At 36.6% G+C, this 21215-nt stretch overlaps 1 protein-coding gene across 1 annotated transcript in view; it reads right to left on the reverse strand.

Moving 5' to 3' along the window:
• The window catches only part of KNL1 (kinetochore scaffold 1), a 60485-nt gene that overhangs the window by 13544 nt on the left and 25726 nt on the right, over nucleotides 1-21215 (reverse strand). The window contains exons 10-18 of the mRNA XM_010598347.3: nucleotides 14656-20424; nucleotides 12797-12935; nucleotides 12108-12175; nucleotides 11639-11737; nucleotides 7616-7731; nucleotides 6044-6134; nucleotides 4922-5038; nucleotides 3623-3710; nucleotides 23-97 (exon numbers count right to left, since the gene is read on the reverse strand). Coding sequence (XP_010596649.2) covers nucleotides 23-97; nucleotides 3623-3710; nucleotides 4922-5038; nucleotides 6044-6134; nucleotides 7616-7731; nucleotides 11639-11737; nucleotides 12108-12175; nucleotides 12797-12935; nucleotides 14656-20424 — 6562 coding nt within the window. The remainder of the gene's footprint in view (nucleotides 1-22; nucleotides 98-3622; nucleotides 3711-4921; nucleotides 5039-6043; nucleotides 6135-7615; nucleotides 7732-11638; nucleotides 11738-12107; nucleotides 12176-12796; nucleotides 12936-14655; nucleotides 20425-21215) is intronic.

Raw genomic sequence — 21215 nt, forward strand, 5'->3', positions numbered from 1 at the left:
TCTCATTAACTAATTCAGTTACCTTTCTCTGAAGCTCTAATTTCAGGATCCCACTTTTCCATAGGATCTTTCTCTTCATCCTCCAAATACTTAGTTTCTATAGTAGACAGCATACATTAGAATAGCGTAGTCAGAAATAACTTATTAAACAATCAGAGATAAAAAGTACAGACAGTCCCGAGTTGGACTGGTGCAAATATTTCACGAACACCCACCACTCCTTGTCAATAAAGTACTGATCTATAATTTTAATATCATACGGAGACCTGTTTTTTGTGCCAGACAGTGAACTTTGGGCCATGATGCAATGATCTGCACTAACATGTTCTCAGAGGTCATTTTCAATGGAAGCTGTTTACATATAATTTTAATATAATTAGGCCACCTCCATGGGCTAAGTAGAAGCAGATACACACATACAAATACATGCACAAAGATATTTAAATTTTATTTTTGAAATATAGCCGTTATCCCTAAAACTATCCAAACCATCGATGAATTTAGATTTTACCTCAAAAATATCTTTTGAATATACTTTTTTTTTAACTACAAGCATCCCTTAATATAAGCTCCTGTACTTTCTCAGACAAGTCCAATAACTACATAGTTCTCACATTTACTTTTGATCTGCTCAAATCCAATCTCTACACTACAGTCAGTGCTTAACACCATTCGAATGACTGTTCACAAGAAAAAAAAAAAAAAAAAAAAAACTCCTTCAGAGGCTCTCCCTGGCCCATCCCTAGTGACATCTCCAGCTTCATCTCGGAGTTCCCTTTTGTGCTCTCTATTCCAGCCACACTGACCTTATTTCAGACCCTGTACTTGTATATTCTCTCCCACAGAAGGGCTTCTGCACGTGCTATTCATATCTAATAGTCTGCTTTCCCCTCCCGTTACATTTCGTTAATTCTTGCTTATCATTTAGATCTTAGCTTAAATGTTACTTTCTCAGAGGGAAAGCTCTCTCACCTCCTGATGAGGTAAAATTTCTCTTACAGGACCTTTTAGTACAATAGAACTTTCATAGCACTTAACATTAAATTATTTGTTTAATGCCTATATTCTCTTCGAGACTGGATACTCCACTACGGAAGGAATAGTTTTTGTTTTTGTGTATTCTTGGCACCAAGCACTGTACATGGCACATAGTAGGTACACAGTAAATTTGCTCAACAAATAACGAAGGGACCAGAAAGAGACAGACAGCCATTCAATGGTAGCTCAGGAGGGAGGTGTGGTTATTGGTATTTTTAAAGATGGGAGTAGAAAAGAACATATTCAGTGGAGGTGGAGAGGCTGAATATACAAAAGAAAAGGGAAAATCAGTAGTATAAGATTCCCAAAAAGACAAAAGTCTAGGTAGAAAGACTGGTCTTAGGGAAAAGAAAGAAAGGAAGAAAAAACAGATGAAGACATATGAAAGGCTGGTTGGTTTGGTAGTAGGAAGTTTAGGAAGTTCCAACCTGACAGCTTCTATTTTTTTCTCTGTGAAGTAGAAAGTGAAGAACAAAGGCGTGGGGCAGTCTAAGACGTGGAATTCATATACTTGTGAATTTAAGGCAGAAAACATGCACTAGGCACCTATTCTGCGCAAAGCGTGGTGTTAAGGGCTTTGAAGGATAGGGAGAAAAATAAGAGCTAGTCTTTGTATCCGTGGAGCTTACAATTTAGTTAGGAAGATAAAATTATACAAAAATAACTGTAATACAAGCAGATGTGACAGGTACTATATAACCAAAACCAAACCAAACCTGTAGCCTTCAAGTTGATTCTGACTCACAGTGACCCTACAGGACAGGGTAGGACTGCCCCCATAGGGTTTCATCTTTATGGAAGCAGATTGCCACATCTTTCTCCCATGGACTGGCTGGTAGGTTCAAACTGCTGACCTTTCAGTTAAACCACTGTGTCTCCAGGGCTCCTTAGGTACCATAAGCAAAACCAAAACCAAACCCGTTGCTGTCAAGTCGATTCCGACTTACAGTGACCCCATACGACAGAGTACAACAGCCCTATAGGGTTTCTAAGGAGCAGCTGGCAGGTTCAAATGACCGACTTTTTGGATAGCAGCCAGGCTCTTAACCACTGTGTCACCAGAGCTCCAGGTACTATAAGAAGTACTAATAAAATAGCCACCAGAGCTCAAAAGGGAGATAAGAGACTACTTCCTACTGAGGTAGAGAGTACTTCCCATTACTTCTGGGACACAGAAGGCGAATATGTCAGCAAAGACAAAATGGCAGTACCGCATAGGAAGGACAGGATTTGGCTTTACAGGGGAGTAGCAACTCATGCAGGAAAGGAGGATCTGAATGTGATTATAGAGAAATGCCAAGCTCAGGAGTTTGGACTTTATTTTGTGATTAATGGAGAGACATAAATGTGCCCCCCCGCCCCGGAGTAACAATGAAAACTGTCCTTTGTAATAATTAATCTGGCAGCAATGTGCAGATTGGGTTGGAAGGAGATAGAATGAAGGTAAGAATATAGAAAGGTTAGTTAAAAAAACTTGAAATAACACATTTCAGAATTGGTGAGAACCTTAATGGGAATGAGAAAGAACACAAGCGACGCTGAAGAAGCAGACACGATAGGACATCGTTAGACACAAAGACAATGAAAGTTTTGAGCCTTTTACAATATATAACAACAGTGATTCCATTAATAGAAAGGAGAAACATAATAGGGAGAAGAAGTTTTTGGATTTTATTTTGGAGATGGAAGGAGACAATTCAGTTTTATTCACCCTAGTTTAAGACGCTTAAAGACATTTATACAGAGAGGTTCAGCAGGCAGCTAGAAATGTAAATCTGGAACTCGACAGAAAGAGGCTAAAGGCGTCCTCATCCAAAATAACTATAAGCTACCTAAGTGCAATATGTGTGTTTTATAAATCTTTATACATATTTGTGTTTTATGTATCCTTCCATTTTTTCCAACGCTAAGCACACATACTGTAGCGCATGCAGTAGGTGGGCAGCAAATGCATAAAAAATTTAACCGAATTTGGAAATCATTCACATAAACATAATTGTTAGGGCAGATAAAACAGGGTAGAAAATGAAAAAAAGAAATGCCCACACTAAGGGTTAGTTACAGAAAGAAAGGCCACCAGAAGAGCTAAAAGGAAGCTAGCTAGCAGAAAAGAATAGGGTCAGGGTAACACAATATCATAGCGGTTAAGGGAGATGAAAGTTTCAGGAAAAAAGAATAATCATCAGTGTCAAATGCTAGAAAGAGGTCAAGAAGTCTAAAGGCTGAATTTGTGGAATTTTGTGATCTTGAGAAACAGTTTCAGGATAGCAATACTAACAAGTCAGGACTGTGAGAGGCCAAATTGAAAGGACAGCCAATTTTCAGATAGAGATAAACTCACTTATTAAAAACACAAGATTATGGTTTAGGTTTAGAAGAACTTTCTAAAGAGACTTACTACCTTGGGCAATTCTTGTCGATTGTGTTAGGCATCATCATACCACAGGAGCTTTAATTTGCTCCTAGTTGCTGTCTCAAGCTGCTAATACAAGCCTTCAGCATAGAGATACCAGCAATCTCTACTGTAGAAAACAATTTAGATAAAATTAAATTTTCTTTCATAAAAGTATTGAAGATACTTTACCTATTTCTACCTTAGTGAGACAGTCATCAATCTTCTTAAGTATGTTGTCCATCTCACGCATCCTTATCTGAAGTTTCTCCCTCTCATTCTAAAAACAAAATATAGATTGCCAGATTAAACCTCTGAAAACAAAACAACATAAACGGCTCAAATTGCTGACAAAACTATTACGTCTAAAATCATGAACAGACGAATGTTAAGACGGAGGTCAAAGCTTCAAGTCTTGACTTAAAAATTTTTTTTAATAATATAGAATAAATTTATATAAATTCATTTTTTTGTACTTTCCTTTATTCTAGTGTTTCCATGTGCCTTCCATGGAATATTGATTCCATGAAATATTAACATGTCTTAATTAAAAAAAAAAAGTTCTATGGTCAAATAAACATGGGACACACTGGTCACACAGAATTATATCATTTTTTTTTTTTAAGATTTTTGACTTTAGACTTTAATATGCTAGCTGTTACATTTCTCCAAAGGGAGGATATTGAATGCAGCATTTCCCAGACTAACCTGCCAGTGGAAATTCTTTTATGCAGAACATTTCTTAAAGGGCAGTCCTTTTGCTACTTTAAACACACATACAAACACACACACACACACACACAGAGCTGGGTATGGACTATGAGGATGATAATACCACATTACATTACAGTGCTTTAGCAATAGGAAACCAGGAATCCCAGTGTTTCATCTCAATATGTGCAATGCATAACAATATTTGAGATGAGACACAGGCCCATATCAGTAATTATATTCCAGTATTACTCAAATGGAAACCCTGGTGGCATAGTGGTTAACAGCTACTGCTCCTAACCAAGAAGTCAGCAGTTTGAATCCACCAGGTGCTCCTTGGAAGCCCTATGGGGCAGTTTTACTCTGTCCTTTAGGGTTGCTATGAGTCGGGACTGACTCAGGCAATGGGTTTGGTATTACTCAAGATGGAAACCCTGGTGGCGTAGCGGTTAAGAGCAACGGCGGCTAATCAAAAGGTCAGCAATTAAATCCACCAGGCACTCCTTGGAAACCCTATGGGGCAGTTCTACTCTGTCCTTGAAGGTTGCTATGAGTTGGAATTGACTCGATGGCAACGGGTTTGTGTTTTTTTTTTAAATTACTCAAGATGTCAGGATATGCCACTTCTGATAAATTGAATCCCACTTCTTAGGAACAACTCTAAGTTTGTGTCCAAGTCTCATTCACATGCCTTCTAAAGAACATTGTTCTTGGTCCACAACCACTATGAAGCCACTGTAATAGGTCTGTCTTTCTATGCTGTTTGCTGTCTCAGATTACCTGAGCTGATTGCTCCAGCTTGCTGTAGAGAGCCACTTTTCCTTGGTGAGTGAAGACTTTAGTTATCTTGGTAAAACGTGATTTTATTTTGTTCAAGTAAGTTCCAAAGGACTTTAGCTGTAAGGTAGAATCAAAGGATACATTGTACCAAAACAAACAAGTCCAAAAAAGTTAAATGGTCTGGTAAGACTGGCTCAGCTGTCACATTCTAGGCTTTGCCCATCCTAGACTGATTCCTATGGTGGGGCAGCTCTCATATGCAAACTTAATTCCACATATTTGTTTAAAAACAGAACAAAATATTTCAGTCTCAATTCCTGCCTTTATATTATAAATCAGAAAAACGGCAGACTTGGAGTTAATCAAATTTCTTAACATTTTACAGCACACGTAAAATAGATTGTGTATTATTTAATCAGTTAAAGTACATCTTTTCTTCATCCAAATCTAAGTGAAAGGCAAACAGGAAGGAGAGAACTCTAAATAAACTTCAAATATATTTCATATATTAAGCTGATCATCTCAGGTTTGGAAATGTTGCATATTAACAATTACTTGTGACTAATTAAATAAGACCTTGTAGAGGCCCTGAAGGAACCCTGGTAGCGCAATTGTTAAGCACTAGGCTGCTAACAAAAAATGTAGGCAGTTCAAACCCACCAGCCACTCCACAAGAGAGAAGACCTATCAATCTGCTCTCATAAAGACTATAGCCTAGGAAACCCTACCAGGCAGTTCTACCTGACCCACAGGGTCGCTATGAGACGACGACATACAACAACAACAGAGGCCCTGGGTGGTGTAAACTATTAACACACTCTGCAACAAACTGAAAGGTTGGAAGCTTGAGTCCACCCACAGGCACCTTGGAAGACAGGCCTGGAGATCTACTTCTGAAAAATCAGCCATTGAAAATGCTGTGGAGCACAGTTCCACTCTGAATCACTTGGGTCACTATGAGTTAGAATTGACTTGACAGCAACTGGTTCTGGCTAACATATTACATCTTAGAAGCAAGTTAAAGAATTCACCACTAATTGTCATGTAATAGTCACTGTTTCACCATAAACATTGTTCAAAATGCCTGTACTGATTCCCATTCAGACAATGAGATAAAAGTACCTCCTCATCTGAGCAGTGTCTCATTTTTTCCCACAGGTTCTTATTTACATCAGTCAGCAGTTTATCTTGGTTCAATGCAGACAACTTTAATCTAAAATATAGAAAAGTTAATTAGCATAGGGTTTAGAAGCCAGCCTGACTGAACCAGCTCAGATCTACAGGCACACTTAACATATGCTTCTTAATTCCTTCCTGCCTAAAAAGAGGGGAACTTGCTCAAGAACAGTATCCAGCCTGATTATTTCAACAGTTCAAGAATGTCACGAATCAAAAATACTTCCCTTTCAAACAGAATTCTCACCTCAGTGTATCAACTCGTTCCAACACGAAACAAACTTGCTCCAGCATATTGCTTACGAAGGAAGAATCCTTAATGCCTGTCAGCTGGCCGCTGCTGTGATGTTGTAGCTATTAGTGTTATAAGCAAAAGCTCCCAATCCAGTACAAAGCATATATTCTGTATACTTTACAGAACAGCAGTGATAAAAGTAGCAAAGCTATTATAATTTCAAATTTTAATAAGTTGAGGAAATAAATTTCCATCAGAGTTAGAAGAATATATTATATGCGGGAATGTAGGTACAAAATCAAACAGCAGAGCACATCTAAGACAGACTGCTTGTTGTGTGCAAAAGTGCATTTCATTCCAAGTAAAACAATTTCACAGTTTAAACATTCTCCGACAAATCCTGAGACATCCAACTCTTTTAAACAACATGAGGACAAAGACCATGTCTTCTTGTTCAGTGATAAACCCCAGAACTTAGTACAGTGCCTGGTACATAATAAGTGCTCAGTAAATATTTGTTGAATCAACAAACCACAATCAGGCAAATCTGAAGTATTATATTTTCACAGTATCTTAAGTTTCTAGTTTTAAAAATACATAACTCTGAAAGATTATTTTATTTCTTTTCTATTTGCTAGATTGGTTCAAATTTAGTTGGATAATCCTAGGTAAGTATAATACAAATACAATTGTGAGTTGTAGATCTAGATTTACCTGCAGGAATCTACACAGACCTAATTTGTAAATCAATATGCGGTATTTACATATACCAAAGCCCTGAATTATATTTTAAGAAAAGCCCTGTTCTTGTATATATGCAAATCAAGGGTAAATGTGATAAAAGTACAAACCCAAAGGCAGTCTTGATTCCAGGCACCGTGTATAAATCACTAAAGGGTACTATCTCCTTTTAATGATGTTTTCCCTCAATCAACTCATATCATAATCTTATAATTACTATTTTTGAGGGCTTAGTTTTTGCTAAGGATGGGATGAAAACATTTTATATATACTATTTCTACCTGCTGAGTAGATATTATTACTCTCACTTTATGGATATTGAAATGAAGGTTAAATGACTTACCCAAGGTTACACACCTAGTGTTGGTGGTGTGAGCTTCCATATGTCTGACTACAAAGCTGAAACCCTTTCCCCACATCAGACTGCCAATCAACACTATCAACATCTTTCCATGCCAATGGAATTCTAATCAAAACCTTACCACACAGACTATTCACTCGTCCAACAACAATACATGAAAAAAAAATCAAATTTTTCATACTCTTCAATCTTTCGAAGAAGAGCCTCACAATCCTCTTTATAAATCTGTATCTTGGGTCGGTAAACATACTGACTTAACATCAGGTCTTCTGGAGTAGGTGGCATGTTTGTAGTAAACTGAAAGAAATAAATAAATACCTCAAAATTGACATTCTGAGGATGAAACTATGTTCAAGAACAAATTCAAGTTCCAGAGTGCCTATCTTAAAAAGCTCTACAAAGAAAGTGGTTAAGAGCTAGGGCTGCAAACCAAAAGGTCAGCAGTTCACATCCACCAGCCGCTGCTTGGAAACCCTATGGGGCAGTTCTGCTCTGTCCTTAGGGTCACTATGTGTTGGAATCTACTTGAAGGCAACAGGGTTGGCTTTTGGTTTTTTTTTCTACAAAGAAAAGTGTGAATGGCCGGTAAGCTGCAAGATGGCATTTGAGTTCAAGTCTCAGACTTCAAAGCTCAATTCCCCAGGTATTTAGGAAAACTGGATGTTCCACTCACATAACATTGAAAGTAATTTGAAATGGCTGTGCATTATTTTAAGAAAATCAATCCCTAAAAATTCAAACTTACCAGGAACCCCTTTATGAAAGACAATGAATGCTAGCTTCCCAATTAATCTTTTCTATTCTCATTCTCTAGCTCCGAGTCCTACTTCTCTGCCAAGGTGAACTCAAACATTTTTGGACATGTCCTTCATTTCTAAAACAAGGCAGTGAAAATTTGGTTATTTTAAACATGCCTTATTGCTCAATCCTATGGCTTTTTGATACCCTTGATGTAGTATTAGAAAAACAAAGTCAACTTTTTCTTCACATTACTCACAAAAACCAAGCCAAACTACACAACAGTCGATGTGGCACTGAATAAGTCATTTTACCACTCTGAGCTTTGGTCTCCTCATCTAAAAAACAGGGATATTAACCAACCTCTTAAGATTTTTTAAAAAGGTACGTAGCTCAGGGCCTGCTGAAGTAATCCAACAAATGTTAACTTCTGTCCAGTTTCCCCTTTTAGTCAATCCATTAAAAAGAAGTAACTGAGGTTTTAATCTCCTTTCTCTTTCCCTAACACATCCTCTAATCAATGTGCTAAGAAAGTGTAGAAAAGCAATTATAACTGAAAGTTGATTCCCTTTCTTAAAAAGTACTTTCAAGGCTAGAATTATGAATAACAATCAAAGCTATATGCACAACACAAAAAGAAATATTAACACTAGAGCCCATGTTGTATTTTCTAAACACCATTTTCTCACTGAAAGAAATCAGAGATCCTTGAAAAAATGGCTGACCGCCTTTCCTATAGGAACCAAGAACAATTTTTTTTTAATGGCATTGTCAACAGGTGTTTATTATTCACAGAATAAACAGGACAGGAATGAGTAGAACAGCACATATCCTCATCAGCCAAGCTTCCCCAAGTTAGGCTACCATCCTGAAGTAACGTTAGAATGCATCTAAGCATGCCCCACTTTGTGTCTTGGGAGAAGAACATCTGAGTCCCTCTTTCCTGTGATTAAATACTAACAGGCCATGTCAATGTACCAAATAGCATGTACAGGAACAGGTAGAGGGAAGGAGTAATAACAAGGGTAAAAGGGGTATTAAAAGTGGAAGACCCCTGCAGGCAGTGGACATCATTTATTGCACCTTTTTAGGGTGGGTGACCATATCCTGATAGCTATTTTGGATTTTACTGGTATCAGGAGCAGTTCCTCCTCCTTTACCCCACTGAGATAGTTCTGGGTTTCTTCAGAGGGCAGTCATCTCCTCCTAAGGCACATACTTCACCTGGTGTCTATTAGTCGCTATTATGTCCATTAGCAGCTAGGGAGACTGTGAGGAGCCATTTATAATGCAGCACACCAGCGTACCCAGCAGTGGAGTCCGGGGCTTTTCACACATAATGTAGTAAGTAGAGACTGACTGAAGGAATGGGTTAGATTGTTTCTCCTAGAGAGGCTGCTTGCCTTGGAGCTCCGAGTAGTTTGAACTTGTTGCTTGGGAAGGATGTTATTTGGTCTGGTAGTTTATTGCTTAAATCCAGTTACCTATAATCCTTTTTAATGATATTCCCTGATAAATAAATTGATATTTTAAAAATTACAATAAAGTGTACTATGACGCTGGGTTTACTCTTCTAGGTAGAATATATACTGAGATCTAGAGGGGAAGATTTAGTAATTTTTAGGCACTTACTATATGAGCCTATGAACGTATATTAGCATCTGAGTGAATTTGATCACAAGCATGTGTTATTTATAAGATGCCACATTTTGTCGTTTTTTAGTGACTTTTAAAATCTTGAAGCTGTCTAAGTATCTACTTAGAAATTTGGAATGATGTGTGGCAAATATAACAGGGAGGAAAGCAGAGAGGTCTCACTGCAACGTGCGGCAGCTGAGCCTTAATGACTCTTTCTCACCATATTGCAGTGATTGAGCTGTGGCTGGCACGTCTGGGGCCTCTACTGTGACAGCTCATCCACCTGCCACTGCTTGGTGCGTTTTTTGTCCATGTTCTGAATTTCATTATTTAGTTAAAAATAGATACTCAGTTTAAGTGCTTGATTACTAAATAGAGCAATTTTAAAAGGTGAGTATTGGAAGCTTTGGTATCTTACGGAATTCATTTTTGGTTATAGTATGAGGTAAGGGTCAAGGTTCATTTTTTTCTATGGATATCCAACTGATGCAACACCATTTAAAGAAAAAACCACTCTTTCTCTGCTCTTCTGCAGGGCACCTTTGTCAGCCAGATGTCCCTATATGTGTACATCTGTTCTTTAAAAGTTAGATTTAACTTGTCTGGTTTTGGTGATCTGGTGAATTTTAATGGTAAAATTTAAAATAATCTTTTCAGTAGTAATTGATTTAAGTTTTTCAGTTCCTGGATTAATTTTGGTAATTTATATCTTGCTAAAAAAGCAAGATATAAATTTGTCAGAGTTGATGGATTAAAAAATTTATTTTAATCTCTCATTTTTAAAATCTGTGCATTTATCTTCTTAGTCTTAATCTTCTATATTTTTGTTTTCTCTAGACTTGAGTTTTCTTATTTTATTGTCTTTTCAAAGTACTAGCTCTTGGATTTGTTGTCCTTTCTACTAATTTTTGTTTTCCATTTCATCAGCTTTACCTTTTGCCTTTGTTAATTCTGTCTTCCTAGGCATTTTTGTGGATATTATTTTATTGTTCATTTTCTGATTTCTTAAAGTGAATATTTAAAAACTGCCTTATGTTTAGAATCTGTTTTATAATAGTAAAGATATCTAAGGCTTTTAATTTCCTGCTAAGTATAAGTTTTGCTGTATGTCCCATAGATTTAGTATCAAATATTCTCCTTTTCTTTGCTTTCTAAGTAGTTTCTATTTCCTCTTTCATCCAAGGGTTATCTAGAAGTATGTTTCTTAATTTCCAAGAAGCTAAGAATGTTCTGCTTTTTAAAAAATTATTTCTAATTTAACTGCATTATGACCAAATGATATGGGCTATAAAAATTTTTTTGATTTGTTAAGATTTTCTTTGTGGCCAAGGGCATAACTAATTTTTGTAAATGTTCAATAGAGTTAAGAGAAAAAAAGTGTTCCTATACAAGCATTTAAGGTTTTCCATTAATTTTGAATTGAGTTTGTGGATTTTGTTATTTAAATATTCTATGATCTTCCATCCTTTTGATTTTTGAAAAATGTATATTAAAACCTTCTACCACACTTGGAATTTTATAATGAGGGGGGAAAAGCATAAGTTACTTTTATAATCTGGAAAAAATACCAAAAACAAATAGATGGCAAGGAAGGAGAACACAATTTAAAATTTTATCTTATCGAAATTTATTTTATCTTATCAAAATTAAAGAAAAATCCAAGATTTGCTTTCTATGCCGAACACAAAGTACCTGTTATAGGAAAACTTTCTATAGTAAAATTTGCTTCCTTCCTTTTTTGCTTTTGAATACTTGCTTTGATACAGTTTAGTGAAAAATATAATGTTTTTCCATTGAGATAACTATTTTGCCAAGAAATTTTACTTACTTTGGTTGGGAGATTGCTCTGCCGGGGTTTCTGTATTAAGATGTGGACCTGAAGAAGTATAAAGAACTCTTTTATTGTTATTCTCCCGTCCTTGAGTTTCTGAGGAAAGAAAAAAAGTTTGCATGACCACTCAAGAGAAGCTCACTTTGACTGTAAACACCTCATTTGTTTTTAAACAGCTTAAAAGTACTTTGCATATGCTTATGGAAATATTATCCTGATATTTGCAGACTAGACATGAGCAGGTTTTATCTAAGATTACTTCTGAAGGTTATTCAGTAACAGTAGAGTTGAAAAAAAATTATAGGTCTTCTAAACTACTTCATATAGTTAGTTACCATGTTGGGTCCTTAACAAAAAAAAAGAAAACTAGTCTTCTGTATGTTTAAAATATCTTACAATTAAAAAAAAATTAAAAAGCAAACAAGGAAATAAGTTGTATTAGAAATAAGAAATACTCTTAATATACCTCTCTCAAGCTCCCCTCACAAATTGTGTCTCTGAGAAACTGTGATTCCATTTGACTATTGCGGTGTGCTAGAAATAAAGTAAAATCAGGTGATGAACAAGTCAAAGCTAAATTGTAAACTTAATTTTAGTTATCTTTCAGGTTTATGTGCAGTTCATGCTCCTGAACCCATCTACCAGAATCTTTCTGGGAAAACAGTAATTTAGCAGGGCAAAGTATACTCCAGTTTTGAGGCTCCATTCTATTCTTTTAATGTTTTTCTAAATATTAGCCTCTCACTCTATTCCTCTACAGTATATCACTTCTCAATTTGTTAAAGTAAGCAAGAATTAAAAAGAAATTAAATGGGATCAAACTGACAACAGCAACTCGAAAGATTAGATAGGGACCTTAAGGGGCAGCGAGTTTATGTTAATAAAGGAGGAATAACTCAAACGAGGAGGGTGAGAATGGTTGCACAACTGGAGGAATGTAACCAATGTTACTGTATCGTATGTGTAGAAATAGTTAAATTGGTATATGTTCTATTCTCAAGAACAAAAATAAAATAAATTAAAAAAATTATCTTACTTATTAACTGTTTATAACCTCCCAAAAAGCTTATACAACATTCAAATATCTCCCGAACTGAAACCCATTTGTCAAACAAGTATATGACCTATCTTATTTAGTCTGTATGAAGATCTTACTGCTAAAGTCCAGAGAAGTCCCATCAGCCTTGATTGAATCCAGAGAGCTACTGCAACTAGGTGGGGTCCTGCTCAGGCTTTTCGTCAATATAACGTTGGCACTTTTATCTATATCCCCTTCAGTATGGTGATCAAATATCTGAAATTATTAATTAAGGCATATCATGAGTATGAAATTATGGTACTGTGTGCTTCTAATGATTGTTTGTTGAACACTAACAGAAATATTGTTTCTAAAATAAAATTTAGCTATTAAAAAAATCAAACCAAAACTGGTGGCTGTTGAGTCAATTCTAACTCATAGTGACCCTACAGAGCAGAGTAGAACTGTCCCATAGGGTTTCTGAGGAACGGCTGGTGGATTCGAACTGCTGACCTTTTGGTTAGCAGCCCTAGCTCTTAACCACTGTGCCACCAGGGCTCCAAATTTAGCTATAAATCATACGAAACATCTTAGTAACGAATCAGAATAAGTAACAGGGATAACTTAGGCCTTTAATTAGGTTTATAACAAAAGTAATTTTATTTAAAAATATATACAAATAACGTTATGCATGATATTGTGTAAGTAAATTGTTTCTCAAATGTATGCAAGTTATAGCCAGATCCTATGAGTTACCAAACGTTGACCTATCCAGTTATTCAATTATTAGCAACCAGGGTCAAAGGCACCACAGTGCACAAAACCAGAGTTCCATCTACATAGAATATTGGCTATATATGGTGTCCCTGGCAGAATGCAGAGAAGAAACTTATTTCCAAGGCTTTAGTACTTCCATCCCCAGCTGACGAAAAATCTTATGGCTGAAGTAAAAAAAGTCACATGGTCCTGCTTTTTCTCATTTTAACCATTTGATTTCACAGCCTTAAAAGTCATCTTCATCTATCTCCTTATGTATGTTTTTCAAGGACAACATATTCTAAATGCTAGAAGCTCCATGAGACCAGGGTTTTGTCTGTGTATTTCCAGTGATGCGTTCCTAGCACCTAGCACCTAAAATAGCACCTGGGATATAGCAGACCCTCAATATTTATTGAACAAATAAACAGAATACTAATTTTCATAGAAGCTGTTCAAGTCATTTAAATTTTATATTATTATTACTACTTTCTCAAAGCTTCGTAGACTAACCAATTATTTCTTATTGATCATATTTTATAGAACCACTATGGATATTTCCCTATGACCTCATCTTCTAAGCTTATATTTCTTAACAGAGTTTAAACTTTGTTTTCTATTTTTCATGACCCTCTGTTGCTTTCTAAGCTTTATTTTCCCACCTATAAATCTTTAGCTTGAGTGAAAGGTTTCTCAAGTTACCTAAATCAGTGTTTCTCAACTTAAAAAAAAATCTTTGCCTTCTTTTAATAAACACAAACTTTCACTCACTTCACTTTGAGACACTGGGTTTGACACAGGCATTCCTGCATCCACTAAAGAAAAGGACTCTCTGCTTCTGTACATTTCCTCATTAGCCAAGAAAATTCAGTCAAGCTTTTTACATTGTTTGTATAATGGAAAGGGGTTTTACTCCCCAAATATTTACAGCACTGAAGATGATTTTTCAAACTACATATACCCTGCCCGACGATTCTTATATGCAAAGCCATTGACAAATCACCAGAGGTGACATAATATTTAGAATTAACTACACAATTTCAACATGGTTAATTTTTGTACTACATTCTATTTCATTTTTCTGTGTCTGTCACTTTAAATTGTGTCTAAGTCTAGGTGTTAGTCAATTAATCTCTGAAGGTTCTACATAGGAATATTTCTCTAGCCCTCTAATTGGAAATAATTAACTGCTGACTAAAATTAAAATTAAGAACATTCCTTTGTTTAAGACAGAACTCACCTGCTGGTCTTGTGCAGTATCACTAAGCTTAATCTCATTTTTTCTGATTTTTTTCTCATTTTGAATATCATCATCTTCTTCTTGTACCCAAGTTCTTTTTTGACTGGTGTAGGTTTCTTCTGCTTTATTTTCAGATGGTGAAATCTCTTTTTGGTATGTCTCAGTGAAAGTCTTTTCTTCAGTTTCTATGCTGATTGAGTCTGAGGAATTCATCTCAGGATACGTAGGAAGATTTTCTTCATTTATATATTGAGATGGACTTAAGTTCAGCTTAGCTGCAACAACCCCAATGCCTGAATCTTTGCTAAAGACTGGCTGAGTTTCTAAGTGATTTAAATCCGTTGTGTCAGCTGGAATCTGCTCCAGGTCGTCTATACCAGTGACACTACGATTTCTCTTGTTTGGCAGTCTGGGCAAAAAGATTCCCAAAGAACATTTCCTCACTTTATTTTTATCTTTTATGACTGTCATTAATGGTACAGAGTTGGTTTCGGCACCAGTGTGAGAATTTTTATCTTCTTCATTTCTATCATCTTTCGCATTGGTGCACACTATGTCAGTATTATGTTTGTCTGTGGCTTGCACTATAGTCACATCATGGGGGGCCTTATTTGCTAAATGAGGTAACTGTTCTGGAGGAGGTGGTATATGAACAATTTGCAAATCTAAAACATCCTCAGTTTTTCCATTCAAATTATTCAGATTAGGTTTGATACTACTAAAACTTGGAACGCCAGATGGAATCGCAGTATCTGATGGTTCTCTAAGACCAGCAGGGGTTTGATCGACTTGCCTAGCCAAGTCTGAGTTCCTGTGGCAATCTGTGTCTCTACCACATTTAGCTGTCTGCGTTTTTTCCTTCGATTCTTTTTTATAGGCTATAGTAAACTGTTTCTCATTATTCAGCATTGTGGGCTCATTTTCACATGTGCGCACAGAGGAATTTCCTACAGCAATATTTAAATTCTTATATTCAGCTTTAGATGACATCATTTCATCTTTACTGACAATATTTTGTCCTTCTTGAGGTAATGGAGGTAGCCGAGTTGAGAGATGAGCCTGAGAGTCAGCACAAACGCCAACAAAGGTCTTCTGTAAATCATGTTCTGCATTATCAACAAACTCTTCCATCTGGTGATTTAGAAGCTTAAAAGATCCTCGCTTTGAATTAGCTTTAGTAATCTCCCCCAGATCTTGACTACCTGCTAAAATTTGATTAGCTGGTAGATTTCGGGGGTCCTTAACCAGATCTTCTTCATCTTTGAGTGGTGTTATGACACAGTCTAAGTGTCCTTTGGTATTGGTCTGAGTACCTTCTGTTTTCTCTAATAAAGGACAAGGAGCAGAGATAGGTGATTCCTCAGATTTCAAGTAATATTCAGCTGCCAAATTGTTTGCATAAGCAAGATCACTTTGCATTGGGCAATTACTGGCTCTTTCCTTATCTTTATCACACAAGGACATGATATTCCCCTCTAAATCATCAACATGGGAAATTACACTTGGTAAATCGGAATAATTATCACTGGATCTATAAGTAACAGTTGCACGATTGCTTGTAAAATCCACATTTCTTCTATCTGTACTATTTAAGTGACAACTTTCACTTTTGGCTTTTTCCAGTGTAGGGGCCCAATCTACAACCTTCTCCACGAGCTCTTCATCTGCAGCAGTGCTATGGAATTTGGTAATTTTCATCTCACCTTGATCCCCTGTCAATGTATTAGTAGGAACAAGGGGTACCATATGATGCTGTTGTTCACTGTGAGAAATGCTTTTGTTTTCCATGGCCAGTGCTTGTTTTTTCGTGATTTCTTGGACAAAGCTGACATCCTTAGGAAGAGAAACACTCAAGTTTTTTTCTGTTGTTATTCCAAATTGAGGGTACTCTTGGAGTATTTTCTCCATGGCTTGACAATCAATGAAAACAGTGTGGGACTTGGTGACTTCTAGATCATTGTGATTATCTACAAACATTACAGTCTTGTCTATAGGCCTAGCAGTTATTTCACCTGATGAGACAAGTTTACGTTCTAAGGCAGTTGTGTGACTTCCAGTGATCTCCATGTCGTCTTGTCCACATGCATACAAAATAGTTTTAGAAGTTCCTGCCAAAGGCATCAAGTGGGAGTCCTCTTTATCTTCTGGGGCACTTTTGTCACTTATTCCCACTATACAACTCTGGGTGATGTCCATATCATTTTTATCATTCCCTGAAAATGCAATAATCGTATCATTTTTGAGTCTGAGGCTTTTCCTTCTTTGACTTTTGCCTGATAAAGGTTCATTCAGAAATCCTTGCTTTTGAGTATCTTTATCATTTTTCCAAGTTGTTGATTTAGACATTTCTATGTTTTCATCAGCTATAAATGCTACAGCTTTCTCTTGACCACTATGAGACCATTTCCCCTGTAGTGTTAGCTGGCTGCCTTCTGCTGCTGGATGGCCACTTTCACCGTTCTCTGGAAAGAAAACACTTTCCTCATCGGGAGCAGATGTCACTTTTGGTTTTCCTAGGCTTTTCATTTTGGGTAGCTCAAAGTTAGGTCTGTCTGGAAACACGGTTCTCTCCTTTGCTTGGTAGTCAATGAAAACAGTGTGGGACTTTGTCATTTCTAGATCATTGTGATTATCTACAAACATTACAGTCTTGTCTATAGGCCTACTAGTTACTTCACCTGATGAGACAAGTTTACGTTCTAAGGCAGTTGTGTGACTTCCAGTGATCTCCATGTCATCTTGTCCACATGCATACAAAATAGTTTTAGAAGTTCCTGCCAAAGGCATCAAGTAGGAGTCCTCTTTATCTTCTGGGGCACTTTTGTTACTTATTTCCACTATACAACTCTGGGTGATGTCCATATCCTTTTTATCATTCCCTGAAAATGCAATAGTCTTGTCATTTTTGAGTCTGAGGCTTTTCCTTTTCTGACATTTGCCTGATTGAGGTTCATTCAGAAATCCATGCTTTTGTATGTCTTCCTCATTTTTCCAAGTCGCTGATTTAGACACCTTTATGTTTTCATCAGCTATAAATGCTACAGCTTTCTCTTGACCACTATGAGACCATTTCCCCTGTAGTGTTAGCTGGCTGCCTTTTGTTGCTGGATGGCCACTTTCACCATACTCTGGAAAGAAAACACTTTCTTCATCGGGAGCAGATGTCACTTTTGGTTTTCCTAGGCTTTTCATTTTGGGTAGCTCATAGTTAGGTCTGACTGGAAACACGGTTCTCTCCTTTGCTTGGTAGTCTATGAAAACAGTGTGGGATTTTGTCATTTCTAGATCATTGTGACTATCTAGAAATACAGTCTTGTCAGTAGGCCTGGTAGTTACTTCATCTGGTGAGGGAGTTTTACATTCTAAGGCAGTTGTGTGACTTCTAGTGATCTCCATGTCATCTTGCCCATACGCGTACAAAATAGTTTTAGAAGTTCCTGCCAAAGGCACCAAATAGGAATCATATTCATCTAATAAAGGTCTATGGTTTATTTCTACTGTATAACTCTTGGTGATATCCATATCATTCTCACCACTCTCTGAAAATACAATAGTCTTATCAATTTTTAGTCTGCCAACACTTTTCCTTCCACAAGTTTTGACATTTTGCTTTTCATTCAGAAATCCAGGTTTCTGCACGGTTTTGTCCTCCAATACTTCTGTATCATTAGACACAAATACTCCAGTTTTTTCTACGGGATTTTTACTACATTTTTCAACTTTTAGAGCTCTCTGTTTGCTCACTGCTTTTAGCTGACTGTTAGTACGTTCTAAATTAGTCTCACCAAATTCTTGCACTTCAGAAGGGTGAAATCCAATGACAATAGTATGACTTTTTGTTAAATCCATACTTTGTTCCTCCATTGGACAATTACTAATCTTGTCATGAGAACAGCTAGGTGTGGGACTGTCTAAACTTTTCCTCGGTGGCTCAGGAAGTTTAGAATTCTCACCTGGTACAGATACTACTGTATGGCTGTTAACAGTAGTATTACGGTTTTTTATGAGTGCTTGTCCTTCTGATGAAAATAAAGGGTCTGTAGTAGAAAATAAAGATTGCTCACATGAAACTATACTTCTATTATCTCCCAGTGCTACTTGTTCATCAAGATCTCTAACAGAGGAGATAATATTACGGGTTTTTGATATGTTCTGGTTACAACTAACTGACTGAGGGGAATCTTTATCAAGATTGGGTGAAATCTTCAAAATCTGATCTATTTCTTTGCCCCACGTAGTGGTTAAGATGTTTTCAGATACCACCACATTTGGTTGTGGGGGTGGTTTGTTATGATATTTAGTCATTTTTTCCCGTTCAACTGAAAGGCTTTTGCTGGGAGAGTGAGATTTACTAGTAATCTCAGGTGCTAGCTTATAAGATGCAAGAGGAGTTTGGCTTCCTAAGTTACCTGTGTGACATTTAGTCAAATCCATATCTTCATCTGTTAAGAGTTTAGTCTTTCTGTCAGTCAATGAAATAGACAATGAATTTGCTAGGCTCTGCTGTAATCTTTCCTTAGACACATGAGGAACTGAGCTACAATTTACAACCATTTTCCCATTCTCTGCCACAGTTATGTGACTTTGGAGCATCATTTCTTTTTCAGATATTGGTGCAGCTGTTATTTGAACATTTGTCTGATCTTGTTTAAAAATCTGATTATCTATAGCAACTGTGTGACTTTTGGTAATATCCATGCTATCCTCTTCTGAATAAAAAGTTTTTTCTGTGACAAGAGAGATGGCATCTGAATTGGAACAATAATTACCATCATGTTTTAGTAAAATTTTCTCTTCTCTCATGCTTGGGAGACATTTGGTCAGTTCCATGGCATCACTACAACTAGAATAAAAAACTGTCTTATAATCTTGAACAGCCGAACTGGAACATGTAGATTCTGAGATCATAGCCAAACTTTTACGATCTTGGTTACAAGTCTGTGTGACTGTGTGAGTTTCTGCTCCCATAATATGACTTCTGGTAATACGTATTTCATCTTCAGGGCCTAAGGTAGAATCTTGAAATGCCGCATTCAGCTTATCCTGAAAGACTTTCTTCTTTCCTGGAGAGTTAGCTCCATGGCCTGTTGTAACATCCATCCTGACATTCTGAATTTGATTTTCTATTTCAGATAAATTATCTGCTGAGGGTAAAATCTGTACAGTGTGGTTACTTGTCAAGTCCATAAAGTCACTGCAATAAATTGTAATATCATCACTTTTAACTTCCCTTAAGCTGGACTTACTGGATATAGGAACCAAAGTCTGAATATTGGCTGTATGACACTGGGTGAAATTCATCCCATCATCTTGTTCTCTAAAGATTCTAGTCCTATTACTGCTATTCTCATCTACATTAAGAGATACGCCCATCTGATGTATAGAAGAGGCATTCTCTGATCCTTTGGCATGAACGAATAGCTCACAATTTTCTTTATCAGACCCTTTAGAAGGAGAAGCATTTGATTTTCCCAATTTCAATCTTTTTATAAAGTCACTGAAATTTATTTTCTTTTCTGAAGAAGTATTTTGATCTATGGAAACATTTAATTCTTTTCTCACTTCTGATTCTTCAGCATGGAGCTTTAAGCTAGCCAGAAATGATTTGGTATCTATCTTGATGGACTTTTCAGTTTTGGTACAATCTAAAAGGCCTTTGGAAATCATCACAGTGTGACTTGCTGTCAGCTCCATCTGATTTTCATCTGAAGAGATGATTGTCTGCTCATTTTCATGTTTCCTTCCATGGTTGTGTTCTGTAGCTGAAAACTATAATGGAAGCAAATAACAAGAGATCAAACCAAAAGCAAAATAGTTTTTTAAAGGTATTATACAACGTGTACAACAACATATAAATAAATAATCTTTAATGATGGTTTCATGAAACACAGGTTTGTTTGACTCAGTGGTATGGTGTGTACCAAGTAATTTGTTATTAATGACTTTTCTAATGTCTATGAATAATTTACTTTTTAATGTTTTGGGGGGAGCCCTGGTGGTGCAGTGGCTTAAGAGCTACAGCTACTAACCAAAAGGTCGAATCCAGTTCAAATCCACCAGCTGCTCCTTGGAAACCCTATGAGGCAGTTCTACTCTATCCTATAGGGTTGCTATGAGTCAGAATTGACTCAAGGTTAGTTATACAGCTAAAAGTAAAAAAGACTGACAACACCAAATAGTCATGCTGAAAAATATTATACTCTGCTCTTGGGAATTGGGTTCTCTTTGAGTCTTAATGCAGAGGTCTTATTTGTCCTTACAATAATTAGTCTAATTCCTTGCTACTCAAAGTGTTGGTCTGTGGACTTGTGCACTAGCATCACTTAAGACATTGTTAGAAATGCAGAATCTTAGGACCTACCCCATATCTACCAGGTAAGAATCTATATTTGAACAAAATTCTTTGGTGATTCCTATGCTCATTAAACTTTGAGAAGTCTTGGTATAATTAATACATCTCCCTATTACCTAAACTGATAGTGATTTCATTATCTTTAGTTAAGAAGTAAGATGGGAAGTTTTTCTAGTCTATGCTGGTCTATTTCAGTAAGCCATTCCTA

The sequence above is a fragment of the Loxodonta africana genome, chromosome 10 (assembly GCF_030014295.1).
Source record: "Loxodonta africana isolate mLoxAfr1 chromosome 10, mLoxAfr1.hap2, whole genome shotgun sequence".
NCBI classification, from domain to species: Eukaryota; Metazoa; Chordata; class Mammalia; order Proboscidea; family Elephantidae; genus Loxodonta; species Loxodonta africana.